Here is a 21,761-nt window from a genome sequence, read left to right as displayed (position 1 = left end):
TGGTGTTGAACTCCTGACCTTGGGTGATCCACCCACCTCAGCCTCCCAATCCCAGCCTCCCTGCTGGGATTACAGGTGTGAGCCACTGCTCCTGGCCTCTTTGATGTCTCTTAATCTAACTTTCATCATTGCCTCTACCCCATCCCTTCTAAGAAGTTACTTTATTTATTTATTTTTTTCCTATCACATCAATTTTTTTTTTTTTTTTTTAAGGCAGTTTCACTCTGTCACCCATTCTGGAGTGCAGTGGTGTGATCTTGGCTCACTGCAACCTCTGCCTCCCAGGTTCAAGTGACTTTTCTGCCTCAGCCTCCGGAGTAGCTGGGACTACAGGTGCGCGCCACCACAACCAGCCAATTTTTGTATTTTTAGTAGAGACGGGGTTTCACCATCTTGGCCAGGCTGGTTTTGAACTTCTGACCTCGTGATTTGTCTGCCTAGGCCTCCCAAAGTCCTGGAATTACAGATGTGAGCCACCACGCCCAGCCTCACATCTACTCCTCTAATTCATCTGATTTTGTTTTATGGTGATGCTTTGACCTTTCAGAAAGAGTAATAAACTTTTCTGACTAACTAGGGCCATTAGGAAGAATTAGATCCAGAATCCTGTTTTGGTTTGTTTTTGGTAGTTTAATGCAGATTAGTAAGATAAGTAAGAAAATATAGTAAGTAAAAAAAAAAAAAAAAAAATGAAAAGCATCCATAATCCCTCCACCTGACAACTGCCTTTTAACATTTTGGTGTGTATACTTCCAGGTGTATTTAAGTTCACTCATATGCCCTACCCCTTTATGTAGACATGTTTTAATAAGAAATGATAATATTCATGTTTATATTCTTGCAATGTTCCTAAATTTTTGGATCCATTGCTAGATAATCTTTCAGGATAATGACATTTCCATTAGTAATGTTTTGCAAAATTGTATGTCTATTGAATTAAACTTGGTAAATATTGTTTCATTTTGGTACATGATATATATCAAAGTTGTTCAGTAGAATGCCATGTTGGTCTTTTCATTAGATAATGATTTTATTCCTTTCACTTTTAAGCAAGTCAGCATGACAACTTGACACCTAAGCTAAGTACAGAAGAACAGTGTCTTCCGGTTTAGTCCTTTCTTTTAAAATTCTGTAACAATGTTTAAAGTGCTTGTCATCTCTTATAAAAATAATTATGCATGAATACAAAAAGAAATTACTAATATGTCAACCTTTCCAGAAAATTCGGAAAATGCACACCTCAAAAGGCTAATTTACCTTTCTATTTCCCAAATTCAGCATGTCCCAAATTACCATACAACAAGGAGACAAGCCCTTCTTTCTACTTTGCCAGTGAGTTGGGTTTTTTATACTAATTTTTAATTGTACAGTAAAACACTTTTTAAAGAATACATGTTAAGGGAGTAGACTTGTTGAACAGTATTTTCCTTGTGCCAGTCAAATTATTGAAAGTATTTATATCTGTAAATAATTTAGTTTTAAAATGGAAATATAATGCAGTTTAATAAGAAGGCTGGAGTTAATGAAAAATGGAGTTGTTTCAGAAATCAATTTTTGCATACCAAGCAAATGTGACTGGGAAATGCCTAATAATTTCCTTGTTCAGAGAAACTTTTCCTAAACAGCTTTATACATGCACACACGTACACACACACATACACCAAGCCACAAGCTTGGTATAAACTTAAAATGTTTGTTGATATTCTGATAAGAAGAAATTTATGCCTACCAGGATTTTTAATTGAATAGGATTGATGAAATACTAAGGGAAAAACTTTTCAGTCCTGTGCATGGCTAAAGGTTTTAAATATTCAGGAAGGGCTGGGCACGGTGGCTCACACCTGTAATCCCAGCGCTTTGGGAGGCTGAGGCTGGTGGATCATCTGAGGTCAGAAGTTCAACACCAGCCTAGCCAGCATGGTAAAACTCCATCTCTACTAAAAAATACAAAAATCAGCTGTGTGTGGTGGCATGTGCCTGTAATCCCAGCTACTCGGGAGGCTGAGGCAGGAGAATTGCTTGAACTCCGGAGGCAGAGCTTGCAGTGAGCCGAGGTCATGCCACCAACCTGGGTGGCAGAGCGAGACTCTGTCTCAAAAAATGAAATGTTCAGGAAGCAGACCCCTCAGGATGTCTTAAACTCTTAAACAAGAGATCATGACCTCTCAGGTCATTATCTTGGACAGCACAGGTCCCCTCTCCCCACCTGGCAAAAAGTACAGAAATGGTTGCTCCTTCATGGAGAAAGTCTGGGCAGAGCTTTCTTTCGGAAATGAACTTGTAAGGTACATTTTTCCTATTGGTAGGGAAATTTGTAAAAATAAGGGCCGGACGCGGTGGCTCACGCCTGTAATCCCAGCACTTTGGGAGGCCGAGGTGGGTGGATCACTTGAGGCCAGGAGTTCGAGAACAGCCTGGCCAACATGGTGAAACCCTATCTCTACCAAAAGCATGGTGGCACGCACCTGCAGTCCCAGCTACTTGGGAGGCTGAGGCACAAGATTTCCATGAACCCTGGAGGTGGAGGTTACAGTGAGCCAAGATGGCACCACTGCACTCAGGCCTGGGCAACAGAGAAGAGAGACTCTGTCTCAAAAAAATAAAAATAAAAATAAGGCTAGTCTCTTGGACTTTGGTATTTAAATGGGGCCTTTAGAAATTTGTGCCATTAATATTGTCACCTTGTATGAAATATTGTTTTCTAGAGGATATTAAGGATTCAAATATTAGGTACAACATTTTGAGTTATTTTGGGGTGACTCAATGTCTGACTCTACTAAATGCCATATTAGCATTTAAAATGCATTTGATCTTAAATCTTTGTTAATTATACCATGACTTGGTATCCAAAAATAAACTGATACATACATACATACATATGTATATGTGTGTATATATATATATTATTTATTTGGTGCTAGAAAATGTTAAATTTAATCTTTTAATAGATGCTCTTTAAAAAGGAGTCTTGCTGTATGTATATACTATTAAAGGGGAAACTATGTCTGTGATTGTAGTGTGTAAAAGATAGTGTCAATCGGTGATTTTATTATGTACTCAATTGAGGTCTCAAATGTAGTTATCCTCACCATCTTACTGTCTCTGTTAGTAGTTTGGTGTCGTTTTCCTGGTAAGTAGCTAAAAGGTCCTTAATCATTACACCTAAGCCTTAATTGCCTTAGCACAACCTCCCTTAAAAGGGAGTATCAGTACTTTTTAAAAGAAACTAACAGTTGGGCTGCTAATTTAGTTTGCTGCTTCACTTTCCCCTATTCTAAGCCATTTTGTGATGGTTTGGTCAAGTTGCCTTTTATTCCCCTTTTGGAGTTTTCAGCTTTCCTTCACTTCCCTTTTTCTGAATTTAACATCAGATTTACAAGTTGGAAGATGTTGTTTTATTTTTAAAGTTTTGCAGTGCTGGTGATCTCTTATGACTTGTGCATCCAAAGTCAAAATGACAAAACCTAGTTACAAATTAAACACACAGCTTTATGTACTGAATTTGTTTGCTTCAGTGAGATCACAGCTGAGGAAACTAGTTCTGGAATGTGGTTAGTGTTATTAAGGATTTTTGACTGATCATATGTTTAGAATCTTAAATATTTATGTCAAGGAATACTGAGTGGGAAACTTCTGGACTATGTCTGGACCAAAGAAGCATATGTCTTTGATTATCTTTAATCCAAAAGATTTTATGAAGACTTCTTAAGTTTTATAAATAGAAGTTTAACTGATGAATAAAGCAGAATTACAAAGAAAATTCACTTTATTTTTAACATCTCTGGGATTTTTAGCCAGAATGAGCATGTATAACAAAAGCAGTGAAATAATATGCGTGGGTAAGAACCCACGGCCCTTCCCGCTGCACTCTCCTTTTCCCTGACTCTCCTGTGTTTTTTCCTTGTTTACCTTATCTTGGTTCCTTTTATTATTATTATTATTTTTTTTTTTTTGAGATGGAGTCTCGCTCTGTCGTCCAGGCTGGAGTGCAGTCACGCAACCTTGGCTCACTGCAACCTCCGTCTACTGGGTTCAAGCAATTCTCTGCCTCAGCTTCCAGAATAGCTGGGATTACAGGCGCCTGCCACCACGTCCAGCTAATTTTTTTGTATTTTTAGTAGAGACAGGGTTTCACCATCTTGGCCAGGCTGGTCTTGAACTCCTGACCTTGTGATCACCCGCCTTGGCCTCCAGTTCCTTTCTTGTCTCTCTTGTCTTTCAAGCTATTTTTTTCATTGACTTTTAAATTTTCTTCCTACCCCACTTTGTATCACTCTTACTTAACTGGCCTATCAAGGAGCCAAACTGTATTTTTGTTATGAGTATTGATTTAAAGTATAAGTTTCACATTTCTCCCAATTTATTATTATTATTTATTTTTTATTTATTTATTTTTTGAGACAGAGTTTCACTCTTGTTGCCCAAGCTGGAGTGCAATGGCGTGATCTCAGTTCACTGCAGTCTCCGCCTCCCGGGTTCAATCTATTCTCCTGCCTCACTCTCCGAAGTAGCTGTGATACAGGCGCTGCCACCACGCCCAGCTAGTTTTTGTATTTTTAGTAGAGACGGGATTTCCCCCTGTTGGCCAAGCTGGTCTTGAACTCCTCGCCTCAGGTGATCCGCCCACCTCGGCCTACCAAAATGCTGAGAAGGGAAATATTTCAAATTAACTTTTTAAATTTTGTTTGCAACATGTGATACATATTTTACACATCCTTTGTGATTTTTGTTCGTCTTGTTTTTAATCAATGCCTTGCAGTTTACTGGCATTTAGATAGGGAAAAGATTTTGTTTTTGTTTTTTTAAACAAAGCCTATGTACATTCACTCAGCTTGAGTATTTGTGCTATGCATGCAGATTAGCTGTATATCAGAACACTGTATTATAGTCTTTAGATATTGGTAAACTTAAATTGCAGAGATGCCTTTTAAAAATGCATAGGAAAAATATTTCATCTTTACTTTTCTCTTCAAATGATTTCGATTTTTACATTTTTCCAGTTGATGAATAACTTAATTATGAGACTTCATGGGCATAATTATTTTCTATATTTATTGTTACTTTTTAATATTCTTAGTACTTTGCTTAGAAAGTAACTAAAAGTGAAATTTACAACTTTTTAGTACAAAATTTCTTGAATCAAGTTAAAAAAAAAAAAACCCTCTGAGATTCTGTACTGTATCTTTATGAACCTCCATGAACAGAATTTGGGATTTGGGAATTGCTTTTCCTTAGACAGATTTAGTATTGCTACAAATGACATTTTTAAGAGGCTGGGGTGGGGGTAGGGGTTAGTGCTAATGGTTTAACAGTAGGGGACCATGGACAACTGTAGACATCACTATCCAATAGAACTTTTTGTGGCAAGGTGCGGTGGCTCACGTCTATAATCCCAGCACTTTGGGAGGCCAAGATGAGTGGATCACCTGAGGTCAGGAGTTCAAGACCAGCCTGACCAACATGGTAAAACCCCGTCTCTACTAAAAATACAAAAAAAGTTAGCCAGGCGCGCATTTGGTCCCATCTACTCAGGAGGCTGACACCGGAGAATCACTTGAACCCAGGAGGCTGAGGTTGCGGTGAGCTGGTATCACGCCACTGCACTCCACCCTGGGCAACAGAGTGAGACTCCGTCTCAAAACAACAACAAAACTGCACTGTCTACCGTAGTAGCTGCTTAGCTACAAGTAGCTTTTTTATTATTCAAAGATCAATTTTTAGGCTGGGTGCAGTTGCTCATGCCTGTAATCCTAACACTTTGGGGGGCTGAGGTGGGCAGATTACTTGAGGCCAGGAGTTTGAGACCAGCCTGACCAATCCCGTCTCTACTAAAAGTACAAAAATTAGCCAGGTAATCCCAGCTACTTGGAGGCTGAGGCAGGAGAATCACTTTAACCCAGGAGGCGGAGGCTGCAGTGAGCCAAGATTGCGCCACTGCACTCCAGCCTGGGTGACAGCAAGACTGGGTCTCAAAAATAAACAGGGCCAGGCGCAGTGGCTCATGCCTGTAATCCCAGCACTTTAGGAGGCCGAGGCAGGTGGATCACTTGAGGCCAGTAGTTTGAGACCAGCCTGGCCAGCATGGCAAAACCCATCTCTACTAAAGATAAAAAAATCAGCCAGGCATGGTGGTGCTTGACTATAGTCCCAGCTACTCGGGAGGCCGAGGCAGGAGAATTGCTTGAACCTGGGAGACGGAGGTTGCAGTAAGCCGAGATGGCACCACTGCACGCCAGCCTGAGCAACAGAGTGAGACTGTCAAAAATTAAATAAGTAAATAAATACATTTTTAAGATGAACGTAAGATTTTTACAAAAACAAACAACAAACTCGGGTTCGAAATTTACATCAAATCTTTTTTTTTTTTTTTGAGACGGAGTCTCACTCTGTCGCCCAGGCTGGAGTGCAGTGGCGTGATCTCGGCTCACTGCAAGCTCCGCCTCCCGGGTTTACGCCATTCTCCTGCCTCAGCCTCCCAAGTAGCTGGGACTACAGGCGCCCGCCATCTCGCCCGGCTAGTTTTTTGTATTTTTTAGTAGAGACGGGGTCTCACCGTGTAGACCAGGATGGTCTCGATCTCCTGACCTCGTGATCCACCTGTCTCGGCCTCCCAAAGTGCTGGGATTACAGGCTTGAGCCACCGCGCCCGGCCTACGTCAAATCTTTTAGACCAAGTCAGTGTCTATACAACTTGGGGGAGCTGGAAGTAAACTTAATGAGTATGATGATGATGGAGGGCCTGTTAATAAGCCAGCAAGTTAGAAAAAAAGGACTGTCTTCATAGACTCATGGGACTGAAGCTCAGGAATTGTTCATCGTTTGTACGTTTGTTCTAGCTCCCAGAAGACATTCACTACCCTTAAAAATATTCAGAGAATATGTTGCCACCGTTTTCTTGTTAAAATGTTCTGGCATATGTTAATTCCTACAGTCTGGAAAATTTTCCCAGTGTATAAACAAAGCTGCTGTGTCCAGTCTAAACTGGGTATGAAGGAATATTAATGCCAGCTGTGGCATTGGCAGTGGATGCACAGGTGATCCTAGAACTGGCTCTTTGCCTTGCCCCTTCCTCTACTAAGAGATAGCTTTGCATCTCGAGATGTAACTGGGCTGGAGAGTTGGTGGCCCTTAGCCCTACAGCACCTAGCATTATAGAACTGCTCCATGTGCCTTGCCTAACCCTCTGCACACCATTTACATGGGATATACCCAGAGTCATCTAGTCATCTATGCTGGTGACTTGGCAGCCTTGCTTACCAGACTGCGGGAGCTAGGGTGCCTGGTCCCAAAGCTGAGCTGTGCTTGCTTCTCTCCCCAATCAGTCTTGCATATGTCTTTGTTTGCTAACACGTTATATGAAGAATGTGGGAACTATTTTGGAATCATTTCTGTGTATGAGCTTATTATCTTGATGGATTTTAGGATTCATTTCTCAAGAGAGGGCTGGGAACTATGCCTTGCTAGAGTTGTCTTGAGAACGCTCTGTTCTCAGCTCATTGCCACATGGAGGTTAGTTTTGTATCATCAGTGTGCTGTCCATCGTCACTGGAAGCAGTGAACACATCCTACTCTGCTTCTGATTCTCCACTTACTGTTTTTGAAACACATGAACAGGCCGGACACAGTGGCTCACGTCTGTAATCCCAGCACTTTGGGAGGCTGAGGTGGGCGGATCACTTGAGGTCAGGAGTTTGAGATCAGTCTGGCCAACATGGCAAAACCCCATCTCTACTAAAAATACAAAAATTAGCTGGGTGTGTTGTGGCATGCCTGTAATCTCAGCTACTTGGGAGGCTGAGACAGGAGAATTGCTTGAACCTGGAAGGCAGAGGTTGCAGTGAGCCTGGGTAACAGTGAGTGAGACTCATATCTCAAAAAAAAAAAAAAAAATGAAAGACATGAAGAAATGGTTTTTGTACCAAGGTTTGGCCCATGCTGCGATTCACAAAGAATTGGCTTTCAGTTCTTATCTTTATTTTGACTTAAACTGGCCCATCATGTTGTCCTTTGAAGTTACTCCATAAATTTCTTTCTAAAGGGCTGAGGCACTCAGAAGGGAGTTTACTTTTCTATATTTTAGAAAGCAAAGGTGGGAGATCCTCCATTAGGGCCTGGGAAGTAAACTGAGTGGCAGAGGGGCTGCTGTGATTAGCTGAGGGAGATTGTGGGCCTTCGGCCCTGATGATAGATCCCTGGCCCTGCCACATACCATACACAGTGCCCACACCTCACCACCACCACACCCAATGTAGTCTGTGCCCTCAGGACATTGCTCCAGGGCAGTAGCATGGTGAGGTTAGCCAGATGATGGCCTTGAGCTATAGAGTGTGCACCTAAAATGCACTTGTTTGAGTAGTTTCTGCCTGTGCCTTCAAGTCGCCTTTTTGGGAAAACATAGTGACTGTTCAGAGTAAAAGCAAACTAATTTGATTTTAATATCATATGTAGAGCTGTATTAAATGAACCAAATGCTAGTCTGTTAAGCAATAGCTACACTTATTTTTTCAAGACAATGGATGGTTTAAATGGAGTCACCTATAGAAATTGGTAGTGGTGTGAGTTATGCATTGTAACCATCAAGAAAGTTCAGTTGATGAAGTGTAGAGGAGCGATGCAGGTTGTCACACATCGGTTGTGTACATGCTCCTTTTTCTTTCACTTTAGTTTCCACGGGCTCCCTTGCTCAGCAGTATGCGCACCCTAACGCTACCCTGCACCCACATACTCCACACCCTCAGCCTTCAGCTACCCCCACTGGACAGCAGCAAAGCCAACATGGTGGAAGTCATCCTGCACCCAGCCCTGTTCAGGTAAGGGCAACTCAGAGGTCTGCATGGAGTGGCTTCCTCATCCTAGGATCTGAGTGCTTTCTTCAGGTGCCAGGTATCGCATCGTCAGAACACATGGCATGTCCACTCTCATGAAAATGGATACAGCTATGCCCCTGGGGTGGTTGCTTTTTTAAGAATCACATTTAAGATACATATTGTTAATAGGTGATTGGATAAGCTCTGGAAACTTGCGTTAATGAAAAATCAAATTTAGCATAAGGTTCATAAGGCAAATTCCTATTTGCTTGGGACTTTTAAATTTTAATTAAGGTTTATGTGATGAGGTTATTTTTCTATGAGCTTCTTGAATTATGTTTGCTAATGGAGGTAAAGATCTCTGATACCTGTCAGTTCCCTGGGGCAGTAGTCTTGTTTAACTTTAGTATGCTCAGAAACTTCTAACTGCCAGGCTGAGAATCAGGCTTCTGCACCCCAGAAATGAATGTCCAGATGGGAGGCATCTCCATCCTTGCTCTTAACCATCCTGTACATTCCCCTGTACTTTCCATTGCCCCTCATCATAGGCCCACGTGTGCAAAGCTCAGCTTTGTGAGTATCCCTTGGCTGCTTTTCCTTAAAGAAGTTTTCCTCTCAATTCTTTCCTGTCGCTTTGCAGCACCATCAGCACCAGGCCGCCCAGGCTCTCCATCTGGCCAGTCCACAGCAGCAGTCAGCCATTTACCACGCGGGGCTTGCGCCAACTCCACCCTCCATGACACCTGCCTCCAACACGCAGTCGCCACAGAATAGTTTCCCAGCAGCACAACAGACCGTCTTTACGATCCATCCTTCTCACGTTCAGCCGGCGTATACCAACCCACCCCATATGGCCCACGTACCTCAGGTAAACCAGCTTTAGCCAACTTTCTGTGAAGGCCAGGTAGAATGTGAAGGTTATCAGTAAGCAGCTAGAGGCTCTCCCAGCTAGGAAACCCTGTGTGTCATGCCATTTGCCTGTCTCCCTTTCCTGCTCAAATACACGTGATCTGGCCCTAAGGGAATGTTTGTGTGGTTTTGTCATGGGATCAGTGAAGGTGCTGATTGGTCAGTCCTTTAGTTTTCCAACTGAGACCTTAAAAATATCTTTGACTCTGGAATGCAACCCAATCCTTCTTTCCTTTCTGTGTCTGCTTTGCTACGTCTATATAGCCTCACTACTATATATATGTGTACATATATATCCTCCTCTACACACTTACCTCGGAAGCCAGGCGGGGATGATGGCCTTCACAGAGTCTCAGCTCTCTGAGGTGACTACTGGGGCCTGTCAACTTGATTGTTACTCACATGAGTTCCAGACACATCTCTCCAATTGTTTTCCCTGGTTATTCATATATCTGCTTTGACCATAAGTTGTACTCTTGAGAGGGCTTGGCCTTGGACATTGGTGCAGTGTAACTAGAAGCTGGAAGCACCCAGGTGGTCCCATTTTTCTTGAAGAGCAGCCCTGGAAGCACTTGGGAGCTCACCTCTAGTGTCAGCTGCTCCAGGTGAAAGGTGTGCTTGCCATCTCCGTGGTTGCTGTTTGCATCAGCTGCTGACAAGGTCCCTGCACTCCAGGGCCCAGGGGATTGTCTTAATGAGGAGAAGGAGCTGCACTGAAGTTGGGCTCTAACGCTGGCCTTGAGGCCCTCCCTGGGGCTGTTACGGGTGAATTGGCTGTATTAGATGTCTGCTACTTTCATAACAGAACTCTCTGAGGTGGGTCTAAGTGAGACCTGCCACAATGAATTCCATTTCCTGTTAAATAGTGCGCCAGTGAGGCTCTGGCAAGGTGTGGGCTAGAGATGCGACTCAGTTGGATCTATCTCTCAGAAGGCTACCTTGTAAGTAGAGTTCCACAGCTCTGGGAAGTTTGGGCGTCCTCACCCTGCAAAGTTTAGGTTCTGTGGTGTAGCGCACTGCAGTTGATTTGCTTTTTGATAGTGGGGAGGGAAGCTGGTTTGGTCCGTGGCGGCCAGCGTGGTTTGGTGGAGTCAGCTTCATAAGAGCTGGGGTCCTGTAGGTGTCTAGTAGAGGCTGGTGGCTAAGTAGGCATGTGAACTTACATGTAAGTCAGGGATCCCTAATACCTCACTCTGTTTTTGTGCTGAAAGGGCAAAAAGGTTAACACAGGGAAGCTCGATGCCATGTACCCATTTGAATACGTGAGAGTAAAAACGGCATTTCATCCAAGGCTCATCATAGTCTAGAACAGTGCACAGTGTGGGAAAAAGGAAACAAGGGCTCTTCCTGGCCCTGCCAACCCCCTGCAGAGCTGGAATCCAGCTAGTTTGGGCTGACTAAAATCACCTTTCCAATTTGACAGTGAGTGAGACCAGGTTGAACTTGGTACAGAGACACTGGGCTGGCCCAGATGATTTCAGGTTACTCCTTTCCATCTCACTGGAGCCATTAAAAACTCCAACTCCTCCTCCTGCTCCATCAGCATATCTCTCAGAGAGTCACCGGGGCCTAAGAGTCTCTTTTCACTGCCTGGTGAGCAGGCCAGAAGCAGAGGGAGAGAGGCAAATGAACAGAGGTCCAAGTAATTCACATACTGGACTGTGACAGTCTCTGCTTATTAATGTAGTAATCTGCTTTCCTGTTTGAAAGGGATGTTATCTGCAAAATTGCCTCAGGCCCCACATGGCAGCCTGATTCTGAAGCATCATTGAATCTTGTATGATATTGAGAAAGCTGCCCTTGGATCCGGTGTCTAATCTTTGTGAAGATCTTACTCCATACGTAGAATACAATGATCAGAAATGTCAAGGGCTAGGACAGCACAGCCCTGACTTCCACCTAGGCTCACTTGGTGCCTGCTCCCTGACCCTTCCTTGCAGGATCTACCCAAAGGTGAAGCACATCTTCAGGTCAATAGATAATCTACTAGAGACTGTCCCCAGAGAACAGAACTGGGCCCTGAGGCCCACCGTTGCCCTTTCCTTGAGAGGCCCAGCCCAGTGAAAGGAACACAGTTGACATGTTGTTGAAGCCGGAGATGTTGCCTGTATGCGTAAAAGAGCTCTCTGTTTCAGGCTCATGTACAGTCAGGAATGGTTCCTTCTCATCCAACTGCCCATGCGCCAATGATGCTAATGACGACACAGCCACCCGGCGGTCCCCAGGCCGCCCTCGCTCAAAGTGCACTACAGCCCATTCCAGTCTCGACAACTGCGCATTTCCCCTATATGACGCACCCTTCAGGTGAGGCGTGTGTGTGCAGGGGCCGCCGGGGCACCCCAAAGCATTCTGCTCGCACAGGTGGAATGGCAGGCAGGGCCAGTGCTTCAAGCCCACATTTGAGAACTAGCAAGACCCATCCAGGAGTGTGCACAGGAGGGACTGTGACGATCAGTTTAGCATCAGGGCCTGAGGCTTCCGGGAGCCGAGTCTGTGTGTGTTCTGATGGTATACAGGATTTGGCTTGATGAGAAGCAGCAGCAGCAGCATTCTGTGTAGCTGATGCATGCCTAGGACTCAGTTGGCCTTCCTTGTTATGATAGGCTGGACAGGGCAGTGTTTTCCTTCCTGAGTCCCAAAAGTCTGACATGTGGGGGGTTATTACCATGGCAGAGTTTGATTGTAGCTCTGGAGAAGATACTGCTGAGAAAGTGCTGTGGATGGACTGGCTTTGAGTGTAGCGTTAGCCCCAGCCTATTCCCTGACCAGGGGAGAGCGCCCTGTGATCGTGCTCTACTACTTGATGGCTGCCATGGCGATACTTCACAGTCTGACCTGTTATTCTGAAAGCAGTACTGGTGCTTGGCTAATATTTGGGGAGGGGGGTTTGTTAAGGCCTTTTTTTCTAACCCATAAACAAGTCTTCTGGGAGTTTTACCTGAAGTGGTTTTACGTCTGACTGGTTTGTTTCTACCTACCCACCCAACCCTCCCCACTTTGGTGCAGATGGGAGGGGGGAAAAGTGAATTCAATTTTGAGTCTTGTTCAGCTAGCACGAGGATAGTTTACAATCATGTGCTGCAGAGACACTAGGCTGATGTGTAGTGTTGCCAGTTTTCTGTTTCAATGTTCGCTTTTCTTTTTACAGTACAAGCCCACCACCAACAGCAGTTGTAAGGCTGCCCTGGAGGAACCGAAAGGCCAAATTCCCTCCTCCCTTCTACTGCTTCTACCAACTGGAAGCACAGAAAACTAGAATTTCATTTATTTTGTTTTTAAAATATATATGTTGATTTCTTGTAACATCCAATAGGAATGCTAACAGTTCACTTGCAGTGGAAGATATTTGGACCGAGTAGAGGCATTTAGGAACTTGGGGGCTATTCCATAATTCCATACGCTGTTTCAGAGTCCCACAGGTACCCCAGCTCTGCTTGCCGAAACTGGAAGTTATTTATTTTTTAATAACCCTTGAAAGTCATGAACACATCAGCTAGCAAAAGAAGTAACAAGAGTGATTCTTGCTGCTATTACTGCTTTAAAAAAAAAAAAAAAAATCAAGACTTCGAACGCCCTTTTACTAAACTTGACAAAGGTTCAGTAAATTCTTACCGTCAAACTGACGGATTATTATTTATAAATCAAGTTTGATGAGGTGATCACTGTCTACAGTGGTTCAACTTTTAAGTTAAGGGAAAAACTTTTACTTTGTAGATAATATAAAATAAAAACTTTAAAAAAATTTAAAAAATAAAAAAAGTTTTAAAAACTGATCAAGTTAGTGTGTGTCTGTATAAGCTACTTCTACTGTAGGATACTTAATATTAAAGCAGGTGCACTAAGGGTGTGTTTTTAATATCCCGGAAGGTAGCTGCCAAATGATTTTTCTTCTTCACCTTTAGTTCTGGTTCAAGGTATCTCTAGAAAAAGACAAGACTGAGCTATTCTCTTTGGTGGATTAGAGATCTGCTTCAGGAGGAGGAAGGTTGGCCAGAGTTGGGCAGCACTGAAATTCCACATCCTCGAGCTGACACCAATTCTGTAAGCTTCCTTTTTAATATCTCCTGAACCAAAATGAGTGTCATTAGCTGGAAGTTCCCAATTCAGTCATTTTCCTGTTTTACCAGTAGGGGGCAGGAGACACTCAGAAAAAAAATGCAATAAAGAAATCCAGAGGGCATGAAGGCTGAAAAGAAAAGATGTACAAAGCTGCTTATTGACATAGATGGACTCATAAGCATTTGTTAATATTCCCAGATTGCAGTGGGGAGGACAAAGGGAAGAGCAAGTAAAAATTTGGGCAGGGCAAGGATTTTGTAGAGAGACCATGGTCTTAATAGAGCCTTTAAATATTGTGACAGCAAATCAAGATTCTGAAAACTTTTTAATTCACTTATAGCAATTTGTACATTATAGCAAAATTTGCATTATTCAAGAATAAGTTACTTGTACAGTACATAAAACAATACATAAAAATTTGCCAAATACCTTCTGCCTATAATGATACAAGATGAATCCACTTTGTTATCACAATGTGCTGTATATTCTAACCAAATGCAGGATGTCAGATGTGTCCTTGTTAATATACTCGCAAGTTCCTCTAGTTTGTGGGAGATGTTAGAGCTAACACATTTGCAGTAAGGGACTTAGCCCTGAATAGAAAGCATGAAGGAATCTCAGGCAGCCCTCAGGGAAGAGTCCAAGGCCTTGACTTTAGGTTAAGAAACTGTTATGTAAAAATAGTGTTCTCTGGCCCAAGATTTTAATGATTGCTATTCCTTTTTCCTATGGTCCAGAAATGATCAAAGGCAGAAGATTTATACCAGATAAAGCCATATGGATTGCTGGTCTAAAATTCAAGGCAGGTTAGTTGACTTAATTCTTTGGTGCTGGTGACTGTTAGTTTGTAAAAGTTCAATAAAGTCAGATGAAGGAAGTGATGGTGCCGGGAGCTGTCAAGCTGTACTGGTGGGGTCTGTAATTAGAGCTAACTGGAGGGATCATGATGTCTACTGTCCAGTTTGGTGCTGAGCCATGGCTCTCGGTAGAAGTTGCCGGCTGGGACCTGGTCGGGACTGGAAGGAGAGTGGTGGGATATGCTGTGCCTATGGTGGGCTAGCTGCAGCCAGTGGGGTGCCTGCCCCACACTGCTGCCCACCCCTCCATCAGCTGGGTCTGCTCCCGCACAAAGAAAAGGCGTTGGCTCAGTGTCACTTCTTCCTAGGGCCATGAGAGTTTTTTGTCAGCATGTATTTGAGCTGTCCTGGTAACCTGGACGAGTTTAGAAAGGAAGCAGTCTGGAGGTGGGTGCTTTCCAGATCTCTGCCACAGAATCTGAAGTTGTACTTTGCAGCCTGTTAGAGCTGCCAAGTTTGCTCTACCTGGTGTGCCTCTTGGCACCACCTGAGAGATATGTGTAGAGAGGCTGCTAAGAAATTAGTGCCCCTGGCGTGAAGACGTCATATCCCAGATGTTTAACTTCTGGCTGGAGGGAGGGAACTTAATTTGGTTCATTATCTACTGGGCACCTTTCCTGTGCGGAGGGGAGGACTAATGACTTGAGCTTTCTCCTTTAAAAAACTTCAGACTATTACTTACTCTTTTGGTTCACACTAGTTAGCATTCATTTTCCAGAGAAAGCTGCTTGACTTTGAGGAGATAAAGACAGGTGTCCTTAAAAACGGACTGCAAATCTGGATCAGTGTCAGGTCTGCTTTAGGATCCATGAAATCACCCAGGAGTGTTGGTACTAAAGTGGTACAGACTGGGTGCGGTGGCTCACGCCTGTAATCTCAGCACTTTGGGAGGCCAAGGTAGATGGATCACCTGAGGTCAGGCGTTTGAGACCAGCCTGGCCAATATGGCGAAACCGTCTCTACTAAAAATACAAAATTAGCCGAGCGTGGTGACTGGCACTTGTAATCCCAGCTACTCGGGAGGCTGAGACGGAATCGCTTGAACCAGGAAGGTGGAGGTTGCAGTGAGCCAGGATCGCACCACTGCACTCCAGTCTGGTTGACAAGAGTGAAACTCCGTTTCAAAAAAAAAAAAGAAAAGAAAAACAGTGGCGCAGAGGGGTTTGTTTTCCCACCCTCTGAAAGACCCCAAGAAAATTCTAAAACTGATCTCTTGGAGTACAGAGACTAAGTAGAAGGAGCAGACCTAACTCTCCTCCCAGGCAGTCAGTCCTGTGAGTTTTAGGCCAAGGTTTCATTTTAGCCTCTGATTGATGTATCTGTAAAGCTGGATCTAAACTCCCAGTTTCCTAGAAGCCACAGCCATGAGCCTGGGTGTTGTACTGAATGGCTCTGCTGGCACCCAAGAGCAGCTGATTCCACTGTCACTGCCCCCTTGTTTGGAGTGAGCCTCCAGACAAAGATTCTGGGAGGAGCCAGCCCCCCATGAATTGTATCACTTGTATAGATGGAGATTTGACTTCAGGACCTCCCTGGATGGTGGAGATTCTGTGTGCCCATGTGTGCATGGAGATACATTCTCAAGCCAATGAAGCAGTAGCCAGCTGGAACAGAACACTGATTGTGGGCTATTAAAAGAGTTTCTCATTAGTTATGGCACCAGATTCCCAGCTTCCATTTTGGCTCAAAAAAGGAGCCTAAAACCCACTTGTGGGATAATTTAATAAGCCATTAGATGCTTGGAGGGCACCGAGCCAGCCTTGTTGTTGAAGGATTTACTAGAAAGGGCCCAGGAGTCCTTCCTTTTTTGCTTGTTCTTCCCCCAACCCCAGTTAATTTAACTATCACTGTAAAGCTGCTGTAAACCAGAATCCAGTTTTTTGTTCGTAAGGCACCAGGGTAGAACTGTTCCTTGCCACCCTCCTATTTCAGTAATTGTCTGAATTTCCCTGAAAGGGTGACATCCTTCACTTCTTGACATTTAGGAAGGACAGTGGCCACTCAGCAGCAGTGACTGTCCCGAGGATGCAGTAGACAAGTCAGCATGCTGGCTCAGACCGTGAATTACGTAGGGTTTGCATAGCTCTCTCCGACTACAAAAATTGCATGGGTGTTAGTTGAAATAGTGCACTGAAATAAGCAGTGGTTTAGTTTTGAACCTGAATCCTTTAAAGAAATTAGTCTGAGGTAAAATGTTTAAAATCATTTTTGACCTTCAGCTTGTCCCTCTGACAGAGCTTTTGTCCTAAAGCTGAGAGTAGAAGCAGGATTAGGTGTGGTCATCTGTGGCATGGACACAGTAGACCTGTCACATGGACTGACAGTAGATGGGAAAACCGCTTATTAGTGTTCTGGGCTTCCTGATGACCCCCACTTCCCGTAGAAAGTCTGTCATCTGCTGTGACAGTGTCAGTGAAAAAGAGAACAAATTTCCACTGCCAGCTCTGGCCCTCACCCCAACTCCTTTCTCTAAGAGTAACAGGGACTGGGCATAGGGACCCCGGGCAGGAGCTAGCGGCATCCTCTAACAAGAACTACATCTGTAAACAATAAGGAGAAAGCCAGGTGATAGATGAAACTTACAGGAGGGCCCTTCAACAGGCCTAATAGAAGGGTCACGTCCAAACTGGCACGAGCAGTTAACAGTGTCCCTTAAATCTCTCTCTGGAAGGAAGGAAAGATCAATTACATTCACAAGTTCACACTTCTGCCTGTGCTCCTCAAGGGCAGCTGTTGAGGCCTGGAATTCCTCACTGGTCAGAGAGGTGTGTACTGATTGTCTATGGCCCGCAGGTGGCTCCGGGAGGATGCGTCCATTTCGTAGTCCGAGTCCTGGGCTCGATTCACAGGCTCAGGCTCCAGGTGCCGCAGGCTGTTGGCCAGTTCTTCGGGCGAAGGCACCAGGTGGAAGATCTGCTCGGGGGGTGAGGATCGCCCTGGGAGACCCTCTGGGCTGAGCCCCCGGGGACAGCCAGAAGAGCTAAGGTGGGGAAGGCCCAACTCTGAATCCCAGTGAGGAAGGGAGAAAGGGAACAGGACAGTGTTGCAGGAACCTAGGACAAGTGACCAAGAGAGACCACACCATCAGTCTTAAGGCAAGTGCTGACAGGACACAGAACAAGATCCCTGTACCCTGTACCTTGTCTGCAGCAAGCCTCTACCCAGTGTCAGCCACCCCCTTTAGCAAAGGGCAGTAGGGTCAGACCTGGTGGCTGGGAGACGACTACCACGTAGCTGGAGAGCCGGACGTCACAGGCAGCGCCGCACTCAAGTGGAATGGGCGAGCGCTGGAAGTGGTGGAGCATGTCCACGACCGAGGGAAAGTGGAGGTGCTGCACACGGCACTGGCCCCGCTCGGTCAGCGACAGGCGCAGGTGCTGTGGGAGGAGAGGATGGTGGGCTCGGGCTGTCCCTCTAGGACCCTGAACTCCAGTGGAGAGAAGTGGCACGGTCCTGCCTGCCCCGCCCCATACCTTGGCTATCCCCTGAAAGTTGAAAGTGAGCACGTATTCCCCACGCCGCGTCTCGCTCTGCCGCACCAGGAACACTCCATGAGCATCAGGGCCCTGCAGCTGAACCAGCTGAGCTGCTTTCACTCTGGAGATGGGGCCATGGAACCAGGGGTAGCAGGACAGGAAATGGTCTGTCTTCTGGCAGGCTGGGTCCAGCAGCCCCCCAGGAGAAGCACCTGTTAGATAAGATGGGTGATGGTGGTCGCAGGGGGGGCTACTTTATGTCCTGAGCTGAGTCTGGGTTCCAGCATACCCAGAAGACAATGGCCTAGCCATTGGTTTACTCACCTTGGTTTAGAGAATCTGTGCTGCCCCTTGGGGAGCTGGACGTGCTGGGCTCTAGGGCTGAGGGAATATGCATCTCTGCTTCTGTGCTCTCCAGCCTGCTGGAGAAGAGGCTGAGGTTAAGAATCTGGGCAGGTCAGGGGTGATAGCAGCAAAGGTCGTGCCAGGGACGAGGGCCCGGGACCTCACCCTCGGCCTGTGTACTCCCGGAGCTCAGCCATCCATGAATTCAACTGCTGCTCATCTCCCACCTCAAAGATGATGTCTGTCCGGTCCTTCACCTGGCAGGAAGGAAGGGAACAGGGTTGGGTCTGCTGTATGTGTATGTATTTGTATTACCCCAGGGTGTGAAAAGCCTTGTCACTTACCTTCAGCACAAAGGTGTAGAGGTTGTCAGGCATCTCAAGGCGTGTGCACCGCCGGACCTCCTGGATGCTGGAGCAAGCTGCTTGTAGCTTGGGCCTTGAACTCTATGAGACCAAGATGGGGTACTCAAAGCTTGTTCCTGATGCTCTTTTTTCCAGCCAGGCCTGAGTTTGTCTATAGTCTCCCCAAGAGTCCCCCTTTTAGAGAGAGTATCCATGGTGTTGCTGTGCAGGCTCTGAGCCTGTAGTGAGGTCCAGGGTGCCTTAACCTAGCCTCCTGAACACCATTCACACTGAGGTCCTAAGCAGCATGTGCTGGCAGAAGGCCAGCCCCTTGGACCTGGACCTGGGGACATTTCCACTCTGCCATGTGTCTGACATCCGTTTCTCTTCCCACTGGTGAGCAAAGAGCTCCCTGCCCAGCCAGGTGATGCCAGCTGCTGACCCTCTCATCACACCAAGCCCAAAAGGGGCAGAGCCTAGCATGGCTAGCCCAAGTTACAGCCACTGTAAAACCACAAAATCTTGGCCCTGGACCTTCCCAGGACACCCGGCACATAGGGCTGCAGGGTGGCTAGGAGTTGGCCACTGTTCCTTTGCCGGCAGGAACTCTGCTCTCAGGTCTTGACTGACCCTGCAGATGCTTCCCGTGCTGGGCACTCTGCAGCCAAGGAGCCAGCTGCTTCCGGTTGGGAATCTGCTCAGGAGGGGGTTTGCCCCGCCCCTTCCTCTTGTGATAAGACTGAAAAGATGGCCGAAAGAAGAAAAGGGGAGAAAGAAATGAGGTGAGGAATGGACAGAAGTGGTCCCACTGGGCCCCCTCCATTCAGGTGTTCCTGGAAAATACTACAGCCCCTAACAAACCGGGAGCAGAAGGATGGAAAGCAGAGGCAGGCCCAAAGGATGTTCCAGCAGCTGTGGCTTCAGGTGATCCAACCTCCACCCAAGCCCAAAAGGGCATACCTTGGACTGCAGCTGCTAGTGCTGTTGACCCCCAAAAGCTTAACCTTGCTTTAGACACAGAGGTACTAGGTACCTCTGTTGGAAGGATCATGACCCAGTGGCCTGGCCGCCTCCTTTATCCCTCTTCCCCACCTGCAGGGGAGTCAATGAACAGTGAGGTAAGAGGGCATCCTGGCAGGAGCACGATGGCCACCTGGGTCCTCTCAGCAGGTCTCCTGGGAGCTCCCGGGCCTGATCTGGTTGGCGGACACAACAGGCTGGGGGAGAGTAATGACTGCAGGAACGACCAACACTGGCCACAGCTTACTGCAGCCTCTCACTAGAAAGCTGCATGACTAGAACATTCTATCCTGAAGTGACCAGCACCAGCCAGGGCATTTTCACCTCCCACTCCCAGAGGTCCAGCAGCCAGGAAGGGGCAGGCAGAGGCCTCGCATGGCATCCACACGGGCACTGGACACAGCGCAGTGTGCAGTGAGTGGGGCCTCTGTGCTCTTACCCATTTTCACAGCTAGCCAGCCCTGTGGAGCCTTCATTTCTGTCTGCAAGATGGGTAAGGTGCGAGTGGCCACTTCCTTCTGCTACTTTTCCAGTTGGCCCTGCCTGGCCTCCACCCTCCCCACTGGCTGCAGGCCTTAAGGATCACTGGCAGGATATAGGCCAGGCCCGGAGGGGAATGGGCCTGGTCTCCCTTTCAGTTCCGCTCCAGGCCTAGTCCCCAGTATCAGTGCTGAGATTAACCAGCAGAACTGCCGGTTTCACTCTGACTCTGGCCCCTGCAAGCCAGCTCCACCCACAGCAACTGAGGAACTGCTGAGCAGGCAGGCAGTGGTGAAAAGAGGATTCCCCTTCTCACCTATAGCCAGCCTGGCTGCCACCTGCCTGCTGGCTGAGCACAACCCAGGGGTTCTTCCCCGACTCCCCACAGCAGTCCGTGAGAGCCGCTCAGGCCTAGAGCCACAATCTCAACCCAAGCCTGCCAAGTATGAGAGCCGGGGTCTACCACTGAGCTACCTGGCGGTATGGGTATCCTATGCTAGAGGCTCCAGCCAGGTTGCAACATGTGGGCACACGGGGGCAGGACAATCCCTGCTGCAGCCGAAACCTCAGCCTGCACAGCCCAGGCTCTGGACTCTGGCTACTGCAGGGAAGGACCACCAGATACCCATCTGATTAAGCTATATGGGGGGATGGGTGATGGCGGAGCCAAGCTCAAGCCTGGGGGCTGTGTCAGCAGCTGTGGGGGCTTGAGGTTCCCTTCTCTCACATGCCCGCTATTCCACCTCCCTCAAAAGTCAAGCCAGGCCAGCAACAGCTGCTCCCTGGACCCAGCTTAGGCCATACTGTGGTTGGGTGATCAAAGTGGCCAAATCATTTCAGGTATTTGTGGTTTGAACAGAATGTCACCCACCACATCCTGCAGCATCTATTTCTAGGTAGCAAGTCTTCTCCATTTCCAGCATCCAAATAGATGGCTTCTGTTTGTTATGGCCACTGTGGCTCCAGTGGAAATAATCCATTTCTTTCTTTGTTCTGGCCGCTAGGAAGTCTCAAAGTCAAAGATGCAGGCCAGCTCTGACACTACTCCAACAGTAGGACTTGTATTTATTTCAACAGCTAACTGTATCCCAGATTTTACAGTTCTTTTACCCTCTAGAGTTTTTTGTTTTTGTTTTTGTTTTTTGAGATAGAGTCTCACTCTGTTGCCCAGGCTGGAATGCGGTGGCGTGATCTCGGCTCACTGCAACCTCCACCTCCTGAGTTCAAGCGATTCTCCTGCCTCAGTCTCCAGAGTAGCTGGGATTACAGGCGCCTGCCACTACACCTAGCTAATTTTTGTATTTTTAGTAGAGATGGGGTTTCACCATGTTGGTTGGCCAGGTTGGTCTCGAACTCCTGACATTAGGTGATCTGTCCGCCTTGGCCTCCCAAAGTGCTGGGATTTCATGTGTGAGCCACCACGCCGGGCCCTGCCCTCTAAGTTTTAAGATTCAGCCCTGACCC

General features: G+C 46.3%; 2 protein-coding genes across 2 annotated transcripts in view; one reads left to right on the top strand and one right to left on the bottom strand.

Moving 5' to 3' along the window:
• Positions 1-13,489, top strand: part of ATXN2 (ataxin 2) — a 108,365-nt gene extending 94,876 nt beyond the window's left edge. The window contains exons 18-21 of the mRNA XM_011936608.1: positions 8,665-8,810; positions 9,448-9,675; positions 11,852-12,020; positions 12,865-13,489. Coding sequence (XP_011791998.1) covers positions 8,665-8,810; positions 9,448-9,675; positions 11,852-12,020; positions 12,865-12,893 — 572 coding nt within the window. The 3' untranslated portion in view covers positions 12,894-13,489. The remainder of the gene's footprint in view (positions 1-8,664; positions 8,811-9,447; positions 9,676-11,851; positions 12,021-12,864) is intronic.
• A 592-nt stretch (positions 13,490-14,081) lies between these two features.
• The window catches only part of SH2B3 (SH2B adaptor protein 3), a 46,114-nt gene continuing 38,434 nt past the window's right edge, over positions 14,082-21,761 (bottom strand). Inside the window, exons 3-8 of the mRNA XM_011937118.1 lie at positions 18,798-18,899; positions 18,619-18,710; positions 18,433-18,527; positions 18,106-18,320; positions 17,838-18,009; positions 14,082-17,685 (exon numbers count right to left, since the gene is read on the bottom strand). Coding sequence (XP_011792508.1) covers positions 17,390-17,685; positions 17,838-18,009; positions 18,106-18,320; positions 18,433-18,527; positions 18,619-18,710; positions 18,798-18,899 — 972 coding nt within the window. The 3' untranslated portion in view covers positions 14,082-17,389. The remainder of the gene's footprint in view (positions 17,686-17,837; positions 18,010-18,105; positions 18,321-18,432; positions 18,528-18,618; positions 18,711-18,797; positions 18,900-21,761) is intronic.

The sequence above is a fragment of the Colobus angolensis genome, unplaced genomic scaffold (genome assembly GCF_000951035.1).
Source record: "Colobus angolensis palliatus isolate OR3802 unplaced genomic scaffold, Cang.pa_1.0 Scaffold10, whole genome shotgun sequence".
Lineage (NCBI taxonomy): Eukaryota > Metazoa > Chordata > Mammalia > Primates > Cercopithecidae > Colobus > Colobus angolensis.
The sequence above is the reverse complement of the archived record's forward strand: the minus strand, read 5'-3'. Positions and strand labels throughout refer to the sequence as shown.